At 47.3% G+C, this 27,336-nt stretch overlaps 1 protein-coding gene across 1 annotated transcript in view; it reads left to right on the top strand.

The window, feature by feature from the left end:
* Positions 1-27,336, top strand: part of CD82 (CD82 molecule) — a 173,640-nt gene that overhangs the window by 127,235 nt on the left and 19,069 nt on the right. Inside the window, exons 4-6 of the mRNA XM_086959611.1 lie at positions 10,782-10,906; positions 12,530-12,604; positions 24,529-24,636. Coding sequence (XP_086815737.1) covers positions 10,782-10,906; positions 12,530-12,604; positions 24,529-24,636 — 308 coding nt within the window. The remainder of the gene's footprint in view (positions 1-10,781; positions 10,907-12,529; positions 12,605-24,528; positions 24,637-27,336) is intronic.

Consider the following 27,336-nt stretch of genomic DNA (forward strand, 5'->3'; position numbering starts at 1 on the left):
TGACACAATCAGCCACAACATCCTACTAAAAGTACTAGGAAACAGAATGGGTTGTCGGGGAAAGAGCTCTCATGGTTCGCATCCATCCTGCAGGATCGCTTCTGGGAAAGAGCTCTCATGGTTCGCATCCATCCTGCAGGATCGCTTCTGGGAAAGAGCTCTCATGGTTCGCATCCATCCTGCAGGATCGCTTCTGGGAAAGAGCTCTCATGGTTCGCATCCATCCTGCAGGATCGCTTCTGGGAAAGAGCTCTCATGGTTCGCATCCATCCTGCAGGATCGCTTCTGGGAAAGAGCTCTCATGGTTCGCATCCATCCTGCAGGATCGCTCACAACGGATCGCACTAGGCAACTGATTCTCTGACTCCTCACCAGTGAGGTGCAGAGTCCTTCAAGGGTCGACCATCTCCTCCACACTCTTTAACCTAGGTACGGAGCCACTAACGGAAATCTTCCAACAATCTAACATTGCATACCACATGTACGTAGAGGACACACAACTATACTTAAAGATATTCTCCCTAGATTATGTCATTCAACTGAATAACACTCTTCTCAAAACTCAGTTCCAGATATCTCAAAATAACCTCAAGCTGAACTCTCTGAAAACAGAATTCCTTCTTTTCTTCCCTCAAAACCGCCCCACACTCATCCAAGATTGGCTCAAACACCTAGACGCCCTCCACTGCAAACGTACTATTATTCACTCCATGAAATCCATTGGAAAAACACTAGATGAGAATCTAAACATGTTAGCTCGATCCGTGCTACCACACACAGTGCGTCCTTCCAACTCAGATTACTGAAGACATTGTTCCCAATTTCTGCCACCTTGAGACTTCAAACAAGTAGTTTATCATCAGTGGTCTACAGACTAGAACACTAATTGGCGTCCCCGTCAGGTCTGCCCAAAGCGAGTACAGGTCACCTCAAAATGACTCTTAATGCTGCATTGAGACTGGTAACATGCACTAGACGCTTTGACCACATCACCCCATCACTTAGGTATCTAGAGTGGATTCCCTTCATGCCAAGAACCCAACTGAAAATTGCTTGCCTCTCACACAAAGCGTTACATTTTAGCGAGCCAAGTTACCTGGCAGAAAAGATTTGAATCTCAGGTGGCAGCCGCTACCTAAGAAGTGCTAACTCTCTCAGGCTTGAACCCCCTAGATTCAGAAAATGCAAAACCTACACTCGCTCCTTCTCCGGATCGGCACCAAGGATCTTGAACTCCTTACCACCTGAGGTGCGTTCAAACCCATCGACCCACTTTTTAAAAATAGATGTGAAAAAGATCCTAATGAATAGATTCTTCTCATAGACTTTCGGGGAGCCTCTCCCCAGGGCGAACCCCTCTCAAATGTTGCTCCCCTGGGTACCTCGTACTGAATGTGCTCAGTGCAGCTGCAGACTACCCACCGTGAAGAATCTAGATCAGTGCCTAATAACGGAATGGCGGAAGTTAATTTTGATAACAGATCATTGTGTCCTTCACTTTGTTGTACTTGTCTATTTATTTTATTTCACATTTGTCTATTCAGTCAACTTTATGTACAGCGCTCTGAGACCCTTGAGAATTGTTCACGCTTTATAAAACTCTCTGAACAAAATAAATAAACAAACCTCACCCTTTAACTAGCTCCCTCGTGCACCTCACCCGTAATCTTCTGCTTCGTGCACCTTATCCTATCTTATACTCACCCTTTGTCTAGCCCGTCATGCACCTCCCCCTTTCCCTAGCCTCTCTTGGGCATCTCACCCTCCCCCTTTTATCCAGCCTATTGTGCATCTCACACTTAATCTACCACCTCATTCATCTCATGCTATAGCTAGCTCCCTGTGCACCTCACCCTTTATTTATCCTCTCGTGTGCACCTCAAGCGTTATCCGCCTCTTCTGCAGCAAACCCTTTATCTAGCCTCTCTTGTGCATCTCACCATTAATATAGTGTCTTCTGCACCAAACCCTCTCTCTCTCTATCTAGCCCTCTTGCGCACCACGCCCTCAAGCTAGTGCCTCGTGAACCTCACACTACATCTAGCTCCCTCATGCACCTACCCATTTCTGCACCTTATTCTTTACCTACAGCCTCTTCTGCACCCGACCCTTTATTTAGCTTCTCTTTTGTTTCTCACCCTTAACCTGCCTCCCACATCCTGACACACTGCACAGCTGCCCCCCCCCCCCCGAGGGGGCAGTGCCCCCCGTACCTCGTGCATCTTTTCAGAGTCCGTCTGGCAGCTGTTGCAGGGGCGCCCATTGGCACGTTCTGTTGCGGCTGTCCACGTAGCTCTCTGAAGACCGGTTGCATCTGTTTCACACCCTCCTCACTAATAGAGTTATTGTCCTTTTTTTATGTCCAAATCTTTAGGAGCCACAGAGGAGTGAAGTTTGCATCCTTTCATTAAAAAGAAAACAGGGTTTTACTTAAAGGCACCAGAACTAACCTGTGCTGGGCTGCTGTCCCTTCGACCTGCCACGGCTCTACACGACTATGTTTACCCCATAACCAAAAAAGCCATAGTCTTGAAAATTATGAAACCATTTGGGGTCAGACCCTCGCAGGTATGTGGGGGTGGAATGAACAGAGCAAACCTTGGTGTCACCGTGGAGCCACCGTGTCTCACATGACGTCTGTTCCATTCACATGGTCCCCTGATGAAGAGCCGGCATCCCCCGGTGAAACGGTACAAAATATAGGGCCACCCTATATTCCTGGGGACCTGGGTACACAATATTACCGAACCTAAAAATGTTTCATGCGGAGGAAGCTCGGCCCATACATCTGAACTGCTGACTTCAGTCTGTGCTTCTTACACTGAAAGACCAATTAGCCAACATTTGATGTCTGTTGTCTTAAAAAGTAGTGTTCATTGTTCACTTTTGTCACCAATCGCACTCACTACACCAGCATTTGGAGGATTAATGTCTTATTTTTGATCAGTGATTAATTTTAAATCGTATAATTTATTTATTTATAGTGTTTTCTATAGCACGAACGTGAGCCTTTTGGGTATCGGAGCGCTGTACACAATTCCACTGTACAAAATATTTGTTTACCTTGTTTTCAAGTGAGTGCAGTTTCTTTTGCGGAGGAAGCCCAGGCTTAGAAGCTTGCTCCCAGAGAACCATTGTCTGTTTTGTTGGTATCACACGGTGTGCACACAGTGAACTGAAAACCCCTGCAGAGAACAGGTTTCCAGCATATTGTTAGGCAGGGCACAAGTCCTAAAAAATGTAATAATCACTGGTGTGGCATGGCATTCCTCATCTGTGTAAGGAGACTATACTTCACAGCGGTGGAATCACATAATTAACCAGTGGTGTGGCATGGTATTCCTCATTTGTGTAGGGAAGAGATAGTCCATTGCTGGGGCACCCCATTATTAACCACTGGTGTTGTTTGGCATTCCTCTTCTGTGTAGGGAGGCTGTACTCCATTTGTGACGTAACATTATTAACCACTGGTTTGGCATGGCATTCTTCATCTGTGTACTGCAGTTACACTCCACTGCTGTTTTATCACATTATTAGCCAACATCTGGTGTGGCATGACATTCTTTCTTCAAGTGACTGCAAGTTGGTCTGCACCGAAAAGTTTATGGCTACAATTGTCGTATTGGTAAGAATTAAAGATATTTCTTACCAGAGTGGCATCAAATGGTTATATATGGCATGGTGACACGCTATTGTGCACAGCACACTGCCATGCTGTTGTCCAACGGTGTGACACCACGTTGTTGTCCATCGGTATGACGCCACGCTGTTGTCCATCAGTGTGACGCCACGCTGTTGTCCATCGGTGTGACGCCACGCTGTTGTCCATCGGTGTGACGCCACGCTGTTGTCCATCGGTGTGACGCCACGCTGTTGTCCATCGGTGTGACGCCACGCTGTATTCCATCGGTGTGACGGCACGCTGTATTCCATCGGTGTGACGGCACGCTGTATTCCATCGGTGTGACGGAACGCTGTATTCCATCGGTGTGACGGCACGCTGTATTCCATCGGTGTGACGGCACGCTGTATTCCATCGGTGTGACGGCACGCTGTATTCCATCGGTGTGACGGTGTGAAAAAGCAGCTTTAATTCCCTAGACTTTCGATGCCGCTTGGTACAAACCACCTCTAATTCACATAAGAATAGTGATCAAAATAACGAGGCAGGTGCTGGGAATTGGAAGGCGAAGAACAAGTTTATTTCTCCGGAGGAGAACACATCACATCTGACACCGGGGCTATCGTCAGGTGTTGCTCTAACTGCCTCTCTGTGGCAGCGCTTCTTATACCCTGTTACGTTGGTTTATTACTTGGTTAAATATTCCTGGCACCAGTTTATTACATATTCAAACATCCTTGGAATTCCCATGTTCAGCTAGTTCCCACACAATCCCAACATCAATCGTCCCTCCACCCAGATCTAACAGATGATCGCTATCTCGCAGCTGGACATTCCAACAGGATCTAAAAGTCAGTGGGATCAGTCAGATCTAAGGGTTTGGGTCATTGATTAAGTCAGGCTCCTTTGTTGGTGAAACAAGCCCTGCCATGTGTAGGCAATAAACAATGTCCACAGGGGCCAGGTGCAGGGAAGGAGGTTATGAAAGGGGGCTTGCCTGTGCATGGAGGATGACAGGACAAGTGGGTTTGGCGCGGGAAGTGACTCCGGGGCACTGTCATGCTGACAAGGTTTTACGACCCTAGTACGTGTGTTCAGGCTTAGTCAGAGTGCCGGGGATGATGGTGGGGTCAAGGCGACACACAGGTGACCAGCAGTATATGAAATGGCCACGATGACTAAAATGGTTGCCGCTTACGCGCTTGCAGAGGCCTACGTTAAGCAAGATGGCGCCGGTAATGTTCATGCTTGTTATTTTAATTCTAACAACGGCACGCTGTAGTCTGTGCGGTGGGACGGCACGCTGTAGTCTGTGCGGTGGGACGGCACGCTGTAGTCTGTGCGGTGGGACGGCACGCTGTAGTCTGTGCGGTGGGACGGCACGCTGTAGTCTGTACGGTGGGACGGCACGCTGTAGTCTGTGCGGTGGGACGGCACGCTGTCGTCTGTGCGGTGATTACACGTCACTGGGTATGGGCTCCCAAGCAGCAAGGCCAAACCCTGCCTAATGTATGCGACAAAAAAACTGCCAATGCTGCCAGTACAAATCAAAGTCTCTATTTATGTCACCACCATACGAATTAAACACTATGAGGGCAAGATCTACTTTTCATGAGTCCATCTTTTTGATTTGATTTTTCATTTAGGTTGTCATTTTTTTATTTGTTTTAGCGGATTTTACACATTTCAAAAGAAGGAGAACATTTCAAACAAACATAGATTCAACATACATGTACCTAATCAATATTATACCCCTTTGTATCATTCATACACACTATCTCTAAAGATCTTTAACTCTCACACTACACACATTCACACTCTAATATTCTAGTAGCAAAAATATTTTTTATGTACACTTTATATACAATTTCTACAAGAACCATAGAATATAATTTGTGAAATAAATCATTCTAATACAGGTATCATTTTGTTTTTCTTATGGTTCGAAATTTCGAACCATAAGACATATGGTGACATAAATAGAGACTTTGATTTGTACGGGCAGCATTGGCAGTTTTTATGTAGCATACAGTAGTCTGTGCGGTGGCACGCCACGCTGTAGTGTGTGCGGTGGGACGCCACGCTGTAGTGTGTGCGGTGGGACGCCACGCTGTAGTGTGTGCGGTGGGACGCCACGCTGTAGTGTGTGCGGTGGGACGCCACGCTGTAGTGTGTGCGGTGGGACGCCAGGCTGTAGTGTGTGCGGTGGGACGGCAGGCTGTAGTGTGTGCGGTGGGACGGCAGGCTGTAGTGTGTGCGGTGGGACGGCAGGCTGTAGTCTGTGCGGTGGGATGGCACGCTGTAGTTATGTTATGTTATGTTATGTTATGTTATTAAAATTTCTATAGCGCACAGCTGCCCCAGCAAAGGGGCGTCCTGGCGCTTTGACAGATGCTGTAACATAACACACAAAAGAAATTAGCTAGAAACTGGAAAGAGGAAAGTTTTAATCGCCTGCCTGAAGGCGAACATATCCTCAAGAGCTCGAATGTGAACTGGGAGCGAGTTCCATAGGCCTGCCGCTAGCACCCTGAAAGAACGGCCACCCATCCTGCTCAACCTAAAGCGTGGACAGACAGCCAGATGAAGCCCCTCAGATCTTAAAGATCTCGACGGCACATAGGGCGTGAGTAGAGTGACAAGTGCCGGTGGCGAAGAAGTTTTCAAAATTTTGAAGGCCAGACACAGCGCCTTGAACATGATTCGCTGTCTGACCGGGAGCCAATGCAAGGCCGTGATGGTACCAGACACTGAACAGCGTCTGGGAAGGCCCACAATGGCTCGTGCCGCGGCGTTTTGTACTCTTTGGAGCCTAGAGGCCTCCGCTTGATTCACCCCTAACAACAGTGAACTGCCGTAGTCCAGCCTAGATAGTATTGAGGCCTGAACTACAAGCTGTCTGGTAGGGGGATCAAAGTACTTCAAGACTGGCCTAATACCACGCAATATTCCGTAGCACGTGGCAGCCACCTTCTTGGTGTGGTCCCTGAAGGTGAGCGCAGAATCCACCCAGACTCCTAGATTTCTCACTCCAGCCACTGGAATAGGAGTGACACCAAGCTCTGACGGCCACCACTGGTTACCCCATAGCTCAGCGTGCTTCCCTAGAACCAATACCTCCGTTTTGGTGGCATTCAACTGGAGGCAGTTGGTGCGAAGCCAGCTGGCTACTGCCAAGAGACCCGCACGGAATCTCGGAGCTGCTACCTCGGGGTCTCCGCTAAGTGTCACCGCTAGCTGTGTGTCGTCCGCATATGAGGCCATCGTAAGACCCCACTGTTTGACGACACCAGCCAACGGTTTCACATAGAGGTTAAATATTGTAGGGCTCAACGAAGATCCCTGTGGAATCCCCATCTTCAGGGGGTAAGTGGTGGATTGGCCAGGTGGTATAGCCACTTTAAAAGTACGGTCAGCCAGAAAGGACCGAAACCATTGGAGAGCGACATCAGTCACTCCCGCCTCCCGCCTCCTGTAGTCTGTGCGGTGGGTCGCCACGCTGTTACCCACAGGAGTGAAGTCAAGCCTCTCCCTCACAGTGAAGCCAATCTTCACCTACTGGCTCACTTCCAATCTTTCTCCACTGCTATGGCCACATTGTTTTCAGTTGCGCGCCCCAAAGTTTCTTGCTTACTGCAGTTGTGCACCCACATTCTGTAGGCATCAATGTAGTTCTCTATATGCATGTGGCTGACATGTCTGTTGACACAGTGACTGTTCATAGAGAGGCATTCCTGTGAGTGTCCCCTTCATCTTGGGTGCTCTGTTCTCTTTCCTGTAGTGCAGGGTTCACAGATACATGTGTTCGGAGGTGCCTTGTGCAGCTGTCTGCATTGCTTCACAAGAGAGCCATTGTGTGTGCGTAATCCCCAGTGGGTCCTACTCTGGCAGCAGTAGTGGGGTCTACGGGTCGTAAAAACAGATGCCCACTGAAGGCAACAGTTGCCCTAAATGGAACTAGGACACGTGTGTATGCTGACCACACGAGCCTGTCGATGACCTTACATTCAAGTATAGTCTGATATCGCGACATGCACATGCCTGAGGAGAAACATATTGTAATAGAAGATAATCCCACCCCAGAATCTATAGAAACTCCTAAAGTGACTAAGAGTAGTGAGCAAGGCATCTCTAAACTAGCTACCACAAACCAGGTGCTAGGCAAACCAAGCAGCATTTTTTTTTTTTTTTAAATGTATTTATTTATTTTATTTTTATTTTTTATTATTTGCTTTTAGTTTAAATTTTATTCCTCAAATGTGTCTCCCCACTTAGCGTGGTGCATGGGCAACCACCTAGTTTAATGAATCTTACGTAGGTGTGGGCGGAACTCACAGAATTTCACTATACAGTATTCTGTGTTACATAATAACTGTGAAATTATTTGGAGTTCCTCTAATGAGAGAAAGTATGTACATCGCGCATTCTAGTTGATTCTGACCGCGACCGCCCAAGTTAGAAAATCTCACCAGAAGTCTTAGCGACTAGAAATCATGCTATGGGATACCAATTTGTGTTTGCCAGCTCACATTTCAGGAGCCTGGTGGGCAAAAAGATTCCACTACGCAGCGATGTTCAGAATTTTGCTGGAACTCCGCATTATAAGAGTAATGCAGAGTCACCGAAATTCTGCCAAATTTCTGAGAGGAATGAAATTTGCAGCCCGGGTCTAATCTTACCCACGAAAGAAACTTAAACTTAAGCAGAGGCGATTTCTGTTCACCCTTGAAGCTTTAGTTGTTCTTAACGCCCTCTGCAGCCCCCCACAGCAACGTACCACACCCGAAACCTTGGCATCGTACTAGAGTCCTCCCTCTCCATGACCTGACAGGTCAACGCCGTCACCTCCAGCTCTTTCAACACCCTCCTAATCTTCCGAGAAACCTTCAAGTAGAACCCCCCAAACAAAGATAGGCCGTCATCTACGTGCTCATAACCATCATACTGGACTACGGAAACACTCTCTAAGCTGGGAGTAACAAGTCTCTGCTCCGCAAGCTCCAGACCATTCAGAACACCGCAGCCAGACTTGTCCTCGACATTCCTTGATACAAACACACCACCCAACACCTACCGAACCTCCACTGGCTCCCCGTTGAGAAGATTGTCACTTTCACGATACTCACCCACTCCTACAAATGCTTCCACACCACCATACCCCAATTCCTCAACGAGAGAATCTCCTTCCACATACCCAAAAGAAACCTCCAATCCGATGTCCTCGCCAAAACCCTGCGCATTCGCAGAGCCAGAAAGAACCTTCTCCTACATCGCAGCCAAGACCTGGAACGAGCTCCCTATCGACATCAGACACGCCACCTCCCTGAGCATCTTCAGGAGGACGCTCAAGACTTGGCTTTTTGACCGAACGGAGCTGCTTACCCCCACCCCCCCCTCCCAACCTCCCCAAGTGCCTTGAGTCTCTCATGGGTGAGTAGCTTGCTTAGAATTCCCCATACTGATTGATTGATTGAATGTCTTATGACTCTGTACATAGGGAGTTTTCAGACTCCCTAAATTCACACCAGGAGTCTGAGGTGCGTGTAGGGTGTGGTCCTGTCCTCCTTTATCATCCCTTGCCCTTTCAGTGCAATTTTTAGACAGTTCTTGAAGCCCGGACCGGCTTCAAATCACTTCTGGTTGTCACCAGTACTTCTCAGAATTTGTTCCCAGTCCTAGTCTACTGTCCTTTTTAGTGGTGCCAAAGTTTCATCCAAACCTCTTTCAGAAAAGAAAGTCAATTAGTTGCTACCAAAAGTGGTAAAACATTTAGTTGACACAACAAAAACATCTGCATAAACTTCTGTGAAGAGCCTAAGCAGAGGAAATAGCTCTCTACGCATAAATAAAATAAATCATGCAATTGCCCTCTGCCAGCTGAAGAGAGAGTAGAAACAGTTAAGTATTACCATGTAGTGACATGCAAGCTGTGCTCTTCTGAGCCAAGATTCTCAAGAGATTGTCTTCTGCTCAAAAGTAATATTCACACTCCCAGCCTTTGAGAGAGTAGTCTCACAGAGGACTTGGATCAAGTCAGTGCTTAATTTGAGCCGGTGGTTTCTGGTGCTAAGCACTTAATTGTCATCACTGGCGCTTATGACAGTTTAATTTAGAGATGAACACAACACCAGTTAATTATTAATTCAATATACCAAACAAAGAACAATTACCTGCCGCCCTTGCTATCATTAAAGCTTTGGAGGCCTGAAATAGTCCGAATAGTCACAGTGGTAGGAGTGTGATGGTCAGTATTTGTGCTGGTGCTGTCATTGGCAACATGGCGGAAGCAATGGGGATCATGGACGGAGTGTTGAACATTGCAAGCACTCACCCCCAGTCAACGGATCTGGGTTTAATCCATCATCATTCTTTAGCTCACTCCGTCATTGGCAACATGGCAGAAGCAATGGGTGGTACAAACTGCAGTGGCCTCCTCACGAGAGCCATGGCACTTTCTTTTTTTAAAAAAAACAAATTAAGCACCGGATCCAGTGATCGGTGCACAGGATTTGGCCTTAGGGATGAAAGTCTTTCCAGGCAATCATTGAATGTTACCATAAGTTCCCAAACGAGTCGACTGGTTCTGATCTCTCTTGGTATCGGCTTGATCTCTTCTAAAAGGAGACCCTTGGTTCTGAAACTCTCCACTCTTTCCAGATTTCTGGCCTTCTTTCTAAAACTGATGTATGTCAGTACAACACGGTTGTTTTCAACGTGGTACTTTACAACGCAGATTTTACAACGCAAGTCGTTACAACGACTTGCGTTGGAGGGTGCGGATTTCAGAATCTTATAATTTTATATTCCAACACCAGTCCCCGTAACAGTAGGGTAGGTGTTGGAATATAAAATTACAAGATTCCTGATCCCACAGCGCCATCCAGAGCAAATCGTAGTAACGGCTTGCGTTGTAAAAGACGCGTCGTAACAGCACTGCGGGGTAACATCCGCGTTGTAAAGGATGTTCCCCATCTAAAACACTCCTGTGAAAGCGGGTTAATTTCACAAGAGGAGGTAATCTGTTTAGTTGATGAACATTACCCTTGACTGGAGGTTGGAATACAATATTTTGAGGGGGGAGGGTGGAGACAGTCATGTTTGTGACAATTTGGTGTCACTTTGTGAGGTCTGACATTAACTCTACGCTTTGTCCTTACAGAGGAGTCGTCGGAGTCGCTGAAGACCGGCTCCTACATCCTCATCACCGTTGGTTCTGTGACCATGGTGATGGGCTTCCTCGGCTGTATTGGGGCCGTGAATGAAATCCGCTGCCTACTGGGAATGGTGAGTACTGGCCGACACGGCTTCCATTGGATCGTTCATACCTGAAAGGTTTAAGGTCCTTCTCTATATTTTATGGAGGTTTGGAATACTTGTCACCTCTGGGATATCTGTGAATAATCTCACCAGTTCTACACAGCTATGGTGGTGCTTTACACAATTTACATGAGGCTTGGTGTTGAACTCCAGAGCCGGAACATCGTGAGCCAATCAAGGATGCCCTTTGTGGTTCAGAGAAAATTGAGCAGATTTCACCCCCAAAACACTTTGCCTCATGCAGTGCGGACCGGTTAACTAAGCATCAAGATAGTTGCTGGTTAGCTTCTTGTTGCAACAGCAGCGACCTCCCATATGGTGAGCATGCCCACCTTCTACCTTCACCCCTCCCACTCGAATGGAGTACTCTAGAAACAAGTGAGCCCCCACCATCTCTCCTCCTGAGGGTTTATGGGTGAGCTGGAGTGTTCCATTCCTTTCTGGCGAGGCGAGGGTGTGATTTGATTTCATGCTTTGTTTAACAGAGGGTGACCAGATGGCCCTGCCACTGACCTGGTTTGGCGCCTGTTGGCACAAGACTGGTCTACCGCCTGTTGGCACTGACCTGGTCTGCTGCATGTTGGCACTAGCTGCTCTGCTGTGTTGGCACTAGCCTGGTCTGCCGTGTGTTGGCACTAGCCTGGTCTGCGGTGTGTTGGCACTAGCCTGGTCTGCCGTGTGTTGGCACTAGCCTGGTCTGCCGCGTGTTGGCACTGCCTGGTCTGCTGCATGTTGGCACTATCCTGGTGTGCCGCGCGTTAGCACTAGCCTGGTGTGCCGCACGTTAGCACTAGCCTGGTGTGCCGCACGTTAGCACTAGCCTGGTGTGCCGCACGTTAGCACTAGCCTGGTGTGCCGCACGTTAGCACTAGCCTGGTGTGCCGCGCGTTAGCACTAGCCTGGTGTGCCGCGCGTTGGCACTAGCCTGGTGTGCCGCGCGTTGGCACTAGCCTGGTGTGCCGCGCGTTGGCACTAGCCTGGTGTGCCGCGCGTTGGCACTAGCCTGGTGTGCCGCGCGTTGGCACTAGCCTGGTGTGCCGCGCGTTGGCACTAGCCTGGTGTGCCGCGCGTTGGCACTAGCCTGGTGTGCCGCGCGTTGGCACTAGCCTGGTGTGCCGCGCGTTGGCACTAGCCTGGTGTGCCACGCGTTGGCACTTGCCTGGTGTGCCACGCGTTGGCACTTGCCTGGTGTGCCACGCGTTGGCACTTGCCTGGTGTGCCACGCGTTGGCACTTGCCTGGTGTGCCACGCGTTAGCACTAGCCTGGTGTGCTGCGCGTTAGCACTAGTGCTGCGCGTTCGCACTAGTGCTGCGCATTAGCACTAGCCTGGTGTGCCGCGCGTTGGCAGTAGCCTGGTGTGCCGCGCGTTGGCACTTGCCTGGTGTGCCACGCGTTGGCACTTGCCTGGTGTGCCACGCGTTAGCACTAGCCTGGTGTGCCGCGCGTTGGCAGTAGCCTGGTGTGCCGCGCGTTGGCAGTAGCCTGGTGTGCCGCGCGTTGGCAGTAGCCTGGTGTGCCGCGCGTTGGCAGTAGCCTGGTGTGCCGCGCGTTGGCACTAATCTGATTGTGTCGGTCTCCTTTCTTTGCAGTACTTCACTGGTCTCCTGCTGATCCTCATCGCCCAGGTGGCTGCCGGAGTCCTCATCTACCTCCAGCGTGACACCGTAAGTTTACCTGTCTGTCTTCACCTGTCTTTTGGAGGTACAAGACCTCATGCGGTTTGGTTGGGCTGTTGTGTAGAAAGACTCCTGCTTAATCAAGGCTCGCTTAATTGCCTATGTGGGCTTGGGGGGGGGGAGGAGGAAGGGTCTGGCTTCCAGACCAGCAGTTATTTGAATGGCAGCTGCAGAGATCTTTCCACCTTGTGAAGTTGGGGCATCAAAAATCAGTTTTTTATCCTGGTGTTTCTGTCCTCTCCGCCTCCAGTAGTGAGAACCCACACCACGCCTGCAGCGTTGGTGCAATAAAAGGTATACTGTAACAGGCTTTGCAATGATTGAGAAAAGAGGAAACCTCGATGGAGAAAGCGGGTTGCAATTGTGTAATATCTAAGAACATGATGTAATAGTATATGGAAGAGTTGTGGGGTGTCTTTGGGAGACAGGAACCGTGCTTCGGACCCTTGGGGAGGTGACAACTGCTGGTCAGGTTCTCCCACACAGACCCCTTGCGGTGCAGACCTCCTGTCTGATGCAGTCCATCACCAATACTTGTAACCGACCACAGTACATAGTCCATTTCTACATCACAGAAGTAGAGTACCAAAGATGTACAGTTCCCGCCAGTTCCTGAGTTGTACATCCAAGAGGACTAGTGCCATGAGGCTGGATGGCAGCGACCAGGCGCTCTACAGACCATACGTAAGCATGGGCGGAGAAGCTCGCGGATTTTGCGGATTTTCTGTAAATTTGCAATCCGCGAGATTCACGAATTTCCCGCAAAATCCGCCAGCGGAACGGATTGGGTCAAAAGTTCAAGCTGACTTGTGTAACTCTTTTAGAATGGCGCGGGCAAGCTGCCAGAGCCATTCTAAAATAGTTACAAAAGTCAGCTTCAACAGGAAGCTCTAATAGATAAAGTAAAGCAAGTGCTGCTCAAATTCAGTTACACAATCATTAATCACGCTAAACTTGGGGTGATTAATGATTGTATAACTTAATTTGACCTTCAACTCGAGCACCGGCTTTACTTTATCTATTAGTGCTTCCTGTTGAAGCTATTTGCAGCTATTTTAGAATGGCGCTGGCACCTTGCCGGCGCCATTCTAAGTGGGGCTGAGGGCAGAAGGGCACAAAAGTGGGACAGAGGGCAGAGGGGACAAAAAATGAGTGGGACAGATGGCAGAAGGGCACAGAAACGAGTGGTACAGAGGGCAGATTGGCATAAAAAACGAGAGGGTGGCAGTGATTAACCAGGCAAAAAAAAACCTGCAAAAAACGCAAAGCGCCTCGCGAACACCCGCGAACATGCAAAGTTTCCCGCGAACACTCGCAAAAATAAAAATATCCGCAAATTCGCGCAAATTTGCGAATTTTGCGGGTTGCGAAATCACAAATTTGCGGATTGCGAATTCACAAAATTCGCCCATGCTTAGCCATACGGTGAAGTGAAGGTGGATGTGGCTTTATCACCAACTCCAGTTCTAAAGTATGCATTGTCATGGGGTAATCACAAGGGGTTTAAAACTCTTAATTATGGCCGCCTCAGGTGGTGCATGGATTGGAGGATGGGTTGCATGGAGGTAGGCAGGGTGCTTCTAGGAGACTTACCCCCCCCCCCCCCCTCCCACCTCCTCCCACACTCATGCCCCGGTGTGGGGAATGGGGGTCCGATTCCCATAATTGAAGCAAGTGCTAGAATATTACTTTGTGTAACTTTAGAGACACCATCAACCTGTGATGCGCCTCTGACCATAAACAATGAGAGGGTTAAAGTTAGCCTGGATCCACAGTGCACTTTCTTTGACTCTTGAGACATGAAACAGACCATAAACAAGAACTTCAGTGCCTTTTCCTGTCTGGCTCGTGACCTGTCCTTCACAATATTTACAAGTCCAGATTCCACGCAGCTGAGGTCATTTTAAGTCCGTTCGAAATTGTTTTGCAGCACCCTCCGGCGTTGAATTCATTTCCTAGAAAAATAGACCAGGTTGTTACCTTTTGTATACAGAGGTGGACCGACCTATTGGGAGTCCAGGGGGGTTTGTGAGAGCCAGGAACCTCGGCAGCCAGGCTCTCCTTCACCTCTCACCCCACACTGGCATCTCCCAGCGCCTCAGAGACCTCCACTGGCTCCCAGTCCACAAACCAGTCCTCTTCAAGCTCCTCACGCACAAATACGAATCTTTGGCCCCACGTACCACAACAAATGTATAAACTCCTACTGTCACACCCCATGCATAAGCAGAATCAGTACCGGGGTTGTGCATTCTCCTACCTCACTTCTAAAGCCTGGAACAACTTACCCCTGCACATCAGAGCCGCCTTCTCAGTTCTTGAATTCTGCAAGAAACAACATGCCTCTTTCTTCACAGAGCCTGGCTCGCTCCATACAGCTGCTGCTTCAGTGCTAGGATACCCCCCTCCCCTCCCCCCGAGTGAGACATGTTCTATACAAAGCCCCATAAACGAACAGAAAGGCCAGTATGGCTGGGGCATGTCTAGCTCGGGTTCCCACCCCAGCTCCATTCATGCCAGTCCACCTCTTCTAGTGTGGCACAGGGATTTCTGGCTTGTGATGATCTAAAAGTGGCTCAGGACAGCCCTGGCTGTAAGCATGTGCCCAGCTGTGGGGGTAGGGTAGTGGGTATCAGTGCAATGAGACGTGTATTAATGGGTCTCCCATCATTCTTCTATGTTACTGAACCGGGGGACACGATGAATGTATGGAGGCCAGGTGTATCTGACCATGCTCTGCCATGGCCCGCTACACTCCAGGTGCCACGTGAGCGCCCTGTGAGGCAGCGGATTGCTCGTTTTGCCAAGGTAGGGCGGGTGGGCACCCTGAAGATTGTATCTCATGATTCTCCTGTATTTCTTTCATCCCTTTTACATGTTTTTGAAGTATGGGTCTAGGTTTCTCCTCAGTGATGCCTTTAGAGCAGTTCAATGCTGCTTCCCTGGGTGGTCCCTGCCTAATGACCCCTGGGGGGTGGTCATGAACCACATGTTGGGTTGAGCCCCCGGATGCTTTCTGTAAAGCATGTCCAATGGCCTCTAAGTGGTGTCCAGAAACACATGTTGGATTGACCCCTAGGTTGTGTCTCTAGAGCATGTATAAGGCAGTGGTGTCCAGAAACACATGTTGGATTGACCCCTAGGTTGTGTCTCTAGAGCATGTATAAGGCACCCTGGTTTTGTCCAAAAATATATGCTGGATTGCCCTCTTTGTGGTGTGTCTACAGCGTGTCTAATACCCCCTGGTTGCGTCTATTAAGCACATGTTGGATTGCCCCCTTTGTTGTGTGTCTAAAGCATGTCTAATGCTCCCTGGTTGCGTCTATTAAGCACATGTTGGATTGCCCTCTTTGTGGTGTGTCTACAGCGTGTCTAATACCCCCTGGTTGCGTCTATTAAGCACATGTTGGATTGCCCCCTTTGTTGTGTGTCTAAAGCATGTCTAATGCCCCCTGGTTGTGTCTATTAAGCACATGATGGATTGTCCCCTTTGTTGTGTGTCTAAAGCATGTCTAATGCACCATGGTTGTGTCTATTAAGCACATGTTGGATTGCCCCCTTTGTTGTGTGCCTAAAGCATGTCTAATGCACCATGGTTGTGTCTATTAAGCACATGTTGGATTGCCCCCTTTGTTGTGTCTAAAGCCTGTCTAATGCCCCCTGGTTGTGTCTATTAAGCACATGTTGGATTGCCCCCTTTGTTGTGTTTCTAATGCCTGTCTAATGTACCCTGGTTGTGTCTATTAAGCACATGTTGGATTGCCCCCTTTGTTGTGGGTCTAAAGCCTGTCTAATGCTTCCTGGTTGTGTCTATTAAGCACATGTTGGATTGCCCCCTTTGTTGTGTGTCTAAAGCCTGTCTAATGCTTCCTGGTTGTGTCTATTAAGCACATGTTGGATTGCCCCCTTTTTTATGTGTGTCTAATGCACCCTGGTTGTGTCTGTTAAGCACATGTTGGATTGCCCCCTTTGTTGTGTGTCTAATGCACCCTGGTTGTGTCTGTTAAGCACATGTTGGATTGCCCCCTTTGTTGTGTGTCTAATACCCCCTGGTTGTGTCTATTAAGCACATGTTGGATTGCCCCCTTTGTTGTGTGTCTAATGCCCCCTGGATGTGTCTATTAAGCAGATGTTGGATTGCCCCCTTTGTTGTGTGTCTAATGCCCCCTGGTTTTGTCTATTAAGCACATGCTGGATTGCCCCCTTTGTTGTGTGCCTAAAGCATGTCTAATGTACCCTGGTTGTGTCTATTAAGCACATGTTGGATTGCCCCCTTTGTTGTGTCTAAAGCCTGTCGAATGCCCCCTGGTTGTGTCTATTAAGCACATGTTGTATTACCCCCTTTGTTGTGTTTCTAATGCCTGTCTAATGTACCCTGGTTGTGTCTATTAAGCACATGTTGGATTGCCCCCTTTGTTGTGTGTCTAAAGCATGTTTAATGCACCCTGGTTGTGTCTATTAAGCACATGTTGGATTGCCCCCTTTGTTGTGTGTCTAAAGCCTGTCTAATGCACCATGGCTGTGTCTATTAAGCACATGTTGGATTGCCCCCTTTGTTGTGTGTCTAAAGCCTGTCTAATGCTTCCTGGTTGTGTCTATTAAGCACATGTTGGATTGCCCCCTTTGTTGTGTGTCTAATGCACCCTGGTTGTGTCTGTTAAGCACATGTTGGATTGCCCCCTTTGTTGTGTGTCTAATGCTTCCTGGTTGTGTCTATTAAGCACATGTTGGATTGCCCCCTTTGTTGTGTGTCTAATGCACCCTGGTTGTGTCTGTTAAGCACATGTTGGATTGCCCCCTTTGTTGTGTGTCTAAAGCCTGTCTAATGCACCATGGCTGTGTCTATTAAGCACATGTTGGTTTGCCCCCTTTGTTGTGTGTCTAAAGCCTGTCTAATGCTTCCTGGTTGTGTCTATTAAGCACATGTTGGATTGCCCCCTTTGTTGTGTGTCTAATGCACCCTGGTTGTGTCTGTTAAGCACATGTTGGATTGCCCCCTTTGTTGTGTGTCTAATGCTTCCTGGTTGTGTCTATTAAGCACATGTTGGATTGCCCCCTTTGTTGTGTGTCTAATGCACCCTGGTTGTGTCTGTTAAGCACATGTTGGATTGCCCCCTTTGTTGTGTGTCTAATACCCCCTGGTTGTGTCTATTAAGCACATGTTGGATTGCCCCCTTTGTTGTGTGTCTAATGCCCCCTGGATGTGTCTATTAAGCAGATGTTGGATTGCCCCCTTTGTTGTGTGTCTAATGCCCCCTGGTTTTGTCTATTAAGCACATGCTGGATTGCCCCCTTTGTTGTGTGCCTAAAGCATGATAAATGCAACCTGGTTGTGTCTATTAAGCACATGCTGGATTGCCCCCTTTGTTGTGTGTCTAAAGCCTGTCTAATGCTTCCTGGTTGTGTCTATTAAGCACATGTTGGATTGCCCCCTTTGTTGTGTGTCTAATGCACCCTGGTTGTGTCTGTTAAGCACATGTTGGATTGCCCCCTTTGTTGTGTGTCTAATGCTTCCTGGTTGTGTCTATTAAGCACATGTTGGATTGCCCCCTTTGTTGTGTGTCTAATGCCTGTCTAATGTACCCTGGTTGTGTCTATTAAGCACATGTTGGATTACCCCCTTTGTTGTGTTTCTAATGCCTGTCTAATGTACCCTGGTTGTGTCTATTAAGCACATGTTGGCTTGCCCCCTTTGTTGTGTCTAAAGCCTGTCTAATGTACCCTGGTTGTGTCTATTAAGCACATGTTGGATTGCCCCCTTTGTTGTGTGTCTAAAGCATGTTTAATGCACCCTGGTTGTGTCTATTAAGCACATGCTGGATTGCCCCCTTTGTTGTGTGTCTAAAGCCTGTCTAATGCACCATGGCTGTGTCTATTAAGCACATGTTGGATTGCCCCCTTTGTTGTGTGTCTAATGCACCCTGGTTGTGTCTGTTAAGTACATGTTGGATTGCCCCCTTTGTTGTGTGTCTAATGCACCCTGGTTGTGTCTATTAAGCACATGTTGGATTGCCCCCTTTGTTGTGTGTCTAATGCACCCTGGTTTTGTCTATTAAGCACATGTTGGATTGCCCCCCGGGTTGTCTCTGAATCAGGTGGTGTCTGTAAAGCACGGGTTGTGTTTTTTCCCCTTGGTGGTGACGTAGTGTCTGTCGTCCATGCGTTAGGTTTTCCCCTGGATGTTGCCTGTAAAGCCTGCGCTATGTTTCCCCCCTGGGTGAGGTTTGTAAAGCATGTATTCGGTTCCCCCATGTGGTGTCTGTAAAGCAAGTGTTGTGTTTTTCCTCTGTTTGGTGGCTCGTACTGTCTGTAGTGCACGTGCTGAGCATTGTCCTGGGTAGTGCCCGTGCAGCACGCCCGTTCCGCCCTGGTTCTGCCCAGCTCCGGGGATGCCCGGCTCTTTACTCTGCTCTGGGCCTTTTTTGGCTGTCCCCAGCTGCAGGAAACGTTGGCACTAGGGCAGAGCGCCTCTGGATTATGCAAACAGACAATGACCTCACAACCCCGAGTTTGTTTAATCAGCCACTGAAATGTTTATGTAAAGCAAGAAAGAGCGAGGGAACTTCATGTTAATTGGCCCTGCTCTGCTCTTAAAAACAGGAACAAAGGTCCAACAAGAACCCTCTTTGCTAGTTTCGTATGGAGGGCGGGAGATGGAAAACCTGTGTACAGGGGTCGATGTATCCCACAGAATCAGGGGTCTGTGTATCCCACAAAATCGTCTGTAGTGATTTCATATGCAGGGCGGGAGATTAAAAACCTGTGTAAAGGGGCCGGTGTATCCCACAGAACTGTGTGTTGTGGCTTCGTATGGCGGGCTGTAGATTAAAAACCTGTGTAAAGGGGTCGGTGTATCCCACAGAACCGTCTGACGTGGCTTTGTCTGGAGGGCGGTAGATTAAAAACCTGTGTAAAGGGGTCGGTGTATCCCACAGAACCGTCTGATGTGGCTTTGTCTGGAGGGTGGTAGATTAAAAACCTGTGTAAAGGGGTCGGTGTATCCCACAGAACCGTCTGACGTGGTTTTATTGTGAGGGCGGTACATTAAAAACCTGTGTAAAGGGGTTGGTGTATCCCACAGAACCGTCTGACATGGCTTTGTCTGGAGGGCGGTAGATTAAAAACCTGTGTAAAGGGGTCGGTGTATCCCACAGAACCGTCTGACATGGCTTTGTCTGGAGGGCAGTAGATTAAAAACCTGTGTAAAGAGGTCGGTATATCCCACAGAACCGTCTGACCTGGCTTTGTCTGGAGGGCGGTAGATTAAAAACCTGTGTAAAGGGGTCGGTGTATCCCACAGAACCGTCTGACGTGGCTTTGTCTGGAGGGCGGTAGATTAAAAACCTGTGTAAAGAGGTCGGTATATCCCACAGAACCGTCTGACCTGGCTTTGTCTGGAGGGCGGTAGATTAAAAACCTGTGTAAAGGGGTTGGTGTATCTCTCAGAACTGTGAACTGTCTTTGCTGGCTTCATATGGAGGGCAGTAGATAAAAAACCTGTGTAAAGGGGTCAGTGTATGTTACACAACCATCTGTAGTGCCTTTGTTTGGATGGCGGTAGATTAAAACCTGTGTAAAGAGGTGAGTGTTTCCCACTTAACTTTTATTCAAAGGAACCTGTGTAAGGGGGTTGGTGTATTCCACTGAACAGCCTTTGCTGGCTTCCTAGGGTGGGTGGTTCGAATATTAAAGTTTGGTAAAGCCAATAGGTCTCGCCTTTGGTACATTTTGGGTTTGCCAATAGATTTCAGCCATGCTGCATAGCATCCTTGATGCGGTTGCAGATATAATTTCATAACGGCATTCACCTATAAAATAATGCCGACACATTTTTTTCTCTCTTTTGTTACGAATCTTAGTTTATTGGTAACTAAATTATTAAAAATGTGCGAAAGCTGTTTTGTTAAATGTATTTTTTTATATGGAGAGTCAGTGGCAGGAAAGCAACAAGGGAGTTGGAGCAACACAGGGGTCTGCAGGTTGTAAGGAACATGGAGGATGCATGTGAGGGGAGAAAGAACAGATCGAGCCACATGGAGTGATCAGGGGAGATGCACACCGGTGAGCATGCACGGTGTATGGGCTGGGGAGAAGAAGTAATGATTGAGAGAAAAGGGCAAGAAGGAGTAGTAATGGGCTGAAGCAACATTGAATGGGCGGAGGAGAAGTACACTGGCTAGAAAGCAATGGAGGAGGTACACCTCTGGATCGGTCATAAACTGGTTCACCTCCTTTCTCCAAATTTGAAAACTAAGATTCAAGGTCAATTCATCCTTATCTAAGCCCACCCTAGTCACTTTAGGATTGCCACAGAGATCATCCCTCTCCCCTACAGTTTTCAACCTATTTATGGAACCACTCACCGATCTTATCCGCTCCGCAGACGACACACAAGTTTGCATAGAGATCCATTCACTTGAGGACCTCAAATCTCTCAATGCAAGGCTCCAAAAAACGCAGACCTGGCTGGCCAAAAACCACTATAAACTTAACACCCTCAAAACAGAATTCCTCCTAATCGCTCCCCCTAGCCAATCAACCATCATCCTTGAGTGGGTGAAGCACCTAACAGCACTCAACGGTCAACCTCTCAGTATCGACTCTGCGAAAACGCTGGGAATAACTGGACAATAAGCTAAATATGCAGAAACACATCAGCACTTCGATTCAAGGAGCTCATTTTAAGATGAACACCCTGAGAAGACTGAAACCCTTCCTGCCCGCAAATGACCTCAAACAAACAGTTCAAGCTCTAGTAATCCCCAGAGTGGAGTATGGGAGTATCGCTCTTGGCGGCCTTCCTAAATCGACGACGGCCCCTGTAAGAGCATCAATCAACGCAGCTGCTAGACTCAGCACAGGCTCCAAAAGAAACTGTCACATCTCCCTTGACCTTCATGCCCTCAACTGGCTATCTTTTGATGATAGAATCTACTTGACAATCGCCTGTATGATGCACAAGGCATTACATCACAAAACCCTGAGATACCTAGCTGAGAAATTGGTACTATCGGGTGGTAACAGAACCGCTAGGAGCTCCTATAATCTCCTATTAAAACCACAACGATTTACCAAGAAGAAAACATACAACCGGACCTTCTCAGGAATGGCTCCCAGGATTTGGAATGCCTTGCTCCCAGAAACGAGCCAGAACCCGTCCACAGCATTTTTTTTAAAAAGAAGTGAAATTTATTCTTTTGGCCAAATTCACTTGAACTATTTATACAACCATGTATATATTTGCTAGTCTGTGATAGTTACTACTTTTGTATTAGTCTAACCTAGATTACGTTTATGTGTATTTCTGTCACCTATATTTTCCCTGTAAAGCGCTCTGATACCCGCAAGGGTCTTGTTCGCGCTATATAAAACCGTCGAAATAAAATAAATTAATAAAATACACGAGGGTGAGCGCAACATTGTGGAGGGCAGGGAGAAGCAAATGGATGACAGAGAGAAACATGCGTTCGAATGTATGTAGGTAATCATTTGCGATTACCAAATAGCACATTTTTGCAAACGCAAACCCCATGTACAAATGTGTCTTTGACACATTCTGCAATTCCCAGTCGATCGCAAATGGAACTACCTTATTAATATTCATGAGGTAGGTCTCGGTTTGTGATACATTTAGTATCGCAAAATTAACTGGGACTGTGACCTGGGGGCTACAGCAGACCACCATGTCTGTGTTTGCTTTTCAATAAAGCAATTTTTTGTTTTTTTGAAATACAGCCCTTTTCCTCAATTGAAGGAAAAAACAGAAAAAACTTGCATTGTAATGTCTCGCAGCAGACAGCAAATGCCCAGTCTAGTAGGCAAAACCTAAAAACATGTGTACAGCGGTTGTATTCCCCACTGAGCTATCCTACTGGCTTTGTACGCTGGGCAGTAGATTAAAACCTGTGTAAAGAGGTTTATAAATCCAAATTGCCAGCCTTGCAGGTCAGAGACTACTCTTTCACCATGCCCACTATGAATGTATGAGTTGGAGAGGAATAACTTCTTTATGCTTCAGGAAGTCTTCTCTAGCCTCTGCCCGAGGAATGAAAGCGGTTGCTGTCTCCCCCACAGACAATCACTATCAGCCCCTAACTGCAGGAATCATTTTAATGCTTTAAACGAACAATATACTTTTGGAAGTTATTGCTAATCTCAAATTTAGAATTCTTTAAACAACAGTTCCAATGTAAAAATGCAACATTACCAATGCGTTTATTAAATGCCAACTTAAAAAAATGTAATGTCTTAAAAATTTTTTATAAATTTAATTTACATTTCAAAACCTCTTAACTGCCATTCTTCTTTACTAATATCAAATTATCATATAGAATATTTAGAATTTTTCTAACAGCCATTTATACTTTTCTAAATTATGCAAACACTCTTCAATTGATTTCAAGTTTTCAAAAGGTTTTTAGCCAGTTTTAATTGGAAAATACTAAATTCATGTCAACCGTTCCAAAACTGCTGGTTTTCTTGTTCCTACTTAAAACTGCATTTTGATTCCCAGGATTTACAGTAGGGCTTTAAACACATGTGAAAAATTGCTTGTACTAGATTATTGAAGATAAATAAACCCATGTTTAATGGTTTGTACGAAAGCACTGGAAAAGTAAACGTGTCCAAAATTTAATTTCAATAATTCAGTGTTTTGACTGATCTCATGGGGAGTGGACATATTAGAATATTGCCTGGAAAATGTTGTCGTCCAGTCTACAGTTGATATAGCAATATTGGTGGAAGGGCGTGACCAAAAGTCGCACCCTGGACCCACCAACCATGGGACCTGGCCTTCGAGTATGAATTCAAAGACCGAGGCCAGAGTGCCCGAAGGGGATTTGAGATTGGAGTGCTGTACACAGGATGTAAATAAAGGCCATGCCTTGTGCCCAGTGCGGCCTCTCAGAGTGGCACGCCTTGAACAGCTGTACAGAGGCCACAGCTCTAGGCCAAGGACTTTGCCAGAGCCCAGGCTCCGTGCCCACTGGGCAGGACTGTAGCACAATTCTATGCAGTTTATACAGTATGTTATTGCTAAAATACAAATACAATAATTGGGAAATATTTATGTTTAGGAATGTTATGGCTGTCTTCCAAGGTCAGGTAATGTTCTAAAAAATCTGTTAAAAATACTCAGAAATATTCTCAATTGAGTTGTTTTAGTTATGGTACGAGCACAAACCCCATAGATACTCCACAATTGTAAATAACTATTCAGCAGTAACTTCTACAGCATGTGAGTGGTACTGCAGTAACTGTTCTTATGTATATTTCTCTCTGGGGACATCTAGCGGCTCACAGTGGTACTGCAGACTTCCATCTGTATTTAATGCCTCAGTTCCCATAGATTGCTTCCAACTGTAGCTGCAGTAGGTTTTCTTCGCGATATTACTCTGCGAGGACATCTAGCACCTCAAAGTGGTACTGCAGACTTCCATCTGTATTTAATGCCTCTATGCCCGTGGATTACTTGTGAGTGGGGCTCCCCAGCCATTCCTCTCCATATAAACCCTCAAGCACGTTTGTTGTGGAGAGTGGTATCTGTGTGCATTTTCCGAAGACTTCGGTACAGCTCAATTGCAGGATTTTAAATTGTGGTGAGGACTATTCTGGTGAAGGTGATGTCACCAGTGAAGTCAAAAATGGTACTATTTCGAGTGTTTTCTGTGGGACAAGAAATCAGTAGATTTTGAAAAAGCCATGGTTGTGTAGGTAATTAAAAAAAGTCAGTGTTTGGTTGGTAACCTCTTTGGGAAATAGAAAAGGCTCGAAATAGAATGCATCAGTCCTACAGCTAGAGACTATTGGGATGAGAAGTGGGCTGCCCTCTGACCTTTTGCACCTAGGTGATGACTTCTAGTATGAGTCTTTCTTCTTGTTTGGCAAACGTGTTTTTTTTGTGTCCACAGCTGAAAACGGAGCTGTCCGGAGTCATCAACAAACTGATTATCACATACAACTATGAGGATGCGCAGAACACGGCCACCGAAGAGGCCTGGGACTACATACAAAGAAACGTAAGTGTTGGGTCAAGTGCACGCGAGGGTGGGGTCAAGTTGCACGCGAGTGTGGGGTCAAGTTGCACGCGAGTGTGGGGGTCCAAGTGCACGCGAGTGTGGGGGTCCAAGTGCACGTGAGTGTGGGGTCAAGTTGCACGCGAGTGTGGGGTCAAGTTTCACGCGAGTGTGGGGTCAAGTTTCACGCGAGTGTGGGGTCAAGTTTCACGCGAGTGTGGGGTCAAGTTGCACGCGAGTGTGGGGTCAAGTTGCACGCGAGTGTGGGGGTCCAAGTGCACGCGAGGGTGGGGGTCCAAGTGCACGCGAGTGAGGGGGTCCAAGTGCATGCGAGTGTGGGGGTCCAAGGAACAGGTGAGTGTGAGGGTCCCAGTGCACGTGAGTGTGGGGGTCCAAGTACACGTGAGTGTGGATCAAGAACCCACTGTTGTTGTACTGATGGAACCTGATCTGCTCACTTATGTTCAGGGCTCTTCTTCTCATGAGCGGTGCTCTCCCCCAACTCCAGGGACTGAAACCCATCACTAGTGTCCAGAGCTCTGCACACCATATGCTGTGCAATCCCGTTCCTCCAGCTGTGTGGTTACTGAGACTAAAGCACCTCACTAGTGTTCAGTGCTCTTCACACCGTGAGCTGCGCGCTCCCCTTCCCCCAGCTGCTCGATTACAGAAATTGAAACGCGTTCACCCCAAGGTCCAGTGCTGTTCACACCACGAGCTGTACTACTGCAGCGGGAGGGTGGGAGAATACTGCCTCACATCTCGGCACTCAATTTGACCCAATGCATCCTGGAAAATGCAGTGTAGGAAAACACTTACTTTAGTGGTAGTGTTTACATTTTCACCCTTGTTGTTGCAGCTTGTGCTATGTAACTCTATACATGTATTTCTGAATGTATTCCTTCGTAGAGAGTAACAGGTTAATTTAGGGATGCGGAAAATGCTGCCCAAAGTTTTCTGCGATCTGTGTAGCACTCATTGAGCGGAGGTGCATCAACACAAGCTCGTCAGCTCAGTAGCTCAAGGGAGCCTTTTCAAACAGGAGGAAAACCAAAGGCAGGCGAGCGCACACTGCCTCACATCCCAGCACTCAATTTGGCCCAATGCCTCATGGTAAATGCAGTGCATGATTGCACTTAATTCTGTATGAATGGGCTCGATTGAGCTATGGAGCTGATGGGCTTGTGTTGATGTACCTGCACACAGTGAGTGGTACAGAGACCTGAGAAGACTTTGGGCAGCATTTCCAGCACCTTCAAAGGACTTTTAACCGTCTACTGATAAAATAATTAATCCAGAAACTCGTGTCTAGAATTACAGTGCACAGGCTGCACCAACAAAGGTGAAAAACTAAATACTACTGCTGAAGTAAGTGTTATCATGCACTGCATTTACCATGATGCATTGGGGCAAAGTGACTGCTGGGATGTGAGGCAGTCTGCTCCCGCCTGTTCTACTACAGTGACTGCTTACATCACTGGTGTCATATGTCAAAAGGTTTATTGTATGATTAATTAAAATCTTTACAATCTTCCCATAAAAATAAAAAATAACTGTACAAAGACAATTAATACCAAGCAACATTAAAACTACCCATTAGTTTTTTAACTTAGGTCCATGTAAAGGTCTACCATATAAAATATTATATATAAAACAGTTAAATTTGGATCTAGGCCAGCTTGTGTGGTCCTGCCGCCTGAGTGAGCTCTTAATCAGTTTTACATACAGTCCGCGTGTGGCTTAGTTGGCCCATGGGGACCAGGCCTGGGGGGACATTCCCCTTTGTTTTCCTCCTGCTCGGCTTGCCATAAGAATTTTCTTACCTCTTCCATGAATTTTACTCCCCGGCAGGCCAGAATGACAGAGGAGCCTCCCAACCCACTTATCACTGCCTGTCTGCATGTGCGAATATTCTGTTAATTGAATATGGGTTTTAAACATCACTGATGTCAAGTGCTCTTCACACCACATGCTGTGTATGGATCCCTAGAGTTGCATATAAACAGGGAACCTGACTCGGTAACAAGCGAGATAGGGTGCGAAAAACTGAAACAATAGTCTCTGTTCCAAAGCCAAATGTGGGGTCATATTCTCATCGGTTTTGTTGGGACTGCCTTGCCACAGACGAGTGAAAAATAAGCTTGAAGTGCTCGGTAAATGGCTAGTAACTCCAAGTAGTTGATATGTCTACTCTTATGAGTTATTGTGTGAGGGGACGCATATTTTTAATTGTGTCTAACATCTCGCAAGTCGCTCCTAAAGCATAGATGGAGGCCTTAAAGTGCTTGTATAGGTCTTGACGGAAGTGCTATGAAGTACTTAAGAGGACTTTGCCCCAATATATACAGGTAAGATGAGAAGGGCTGACCTATGACTAGCCTGATCATTACGTAGTAATGTTAATTCATATATAATCCTTCAGACCCATACGAATGTGATCACCCTCAATGGTAGGCAGCCAATTGTAGCTTGGTCCTCTTACACTCACATAAGGCACAACTTCTGCGAGGCATGAAGTAACTACAGTGATCGGCCACTTACTGCTGGCCAATCAGAGCACTCTGATCCTGTCCACCACTGCAGGTACCACCTAGCTACACACGAGCTTGTCTACATCTCACAATGATCATTTGTGAACGAGCGCACATCAAGGGGTTGCTTTTGGCTCACCGAGCCTTCTACCAGGCAGGTCCCCGTTATCTG

This window comes from Lissotriton vulgaris, chromosome 2_2, assembly GCF_964263255.1.
Source record: "Lissotriton vulgaris chromosome 2_2, aLisVul1.2, whole genome shotgun sequence".
Classification (NCBI taxonomy): Eukaryota; Metazoa; Chordata; class Amphibia; order Caudata; family Salamandridae; genus Lissotriton; species Lissotriton vulgaris.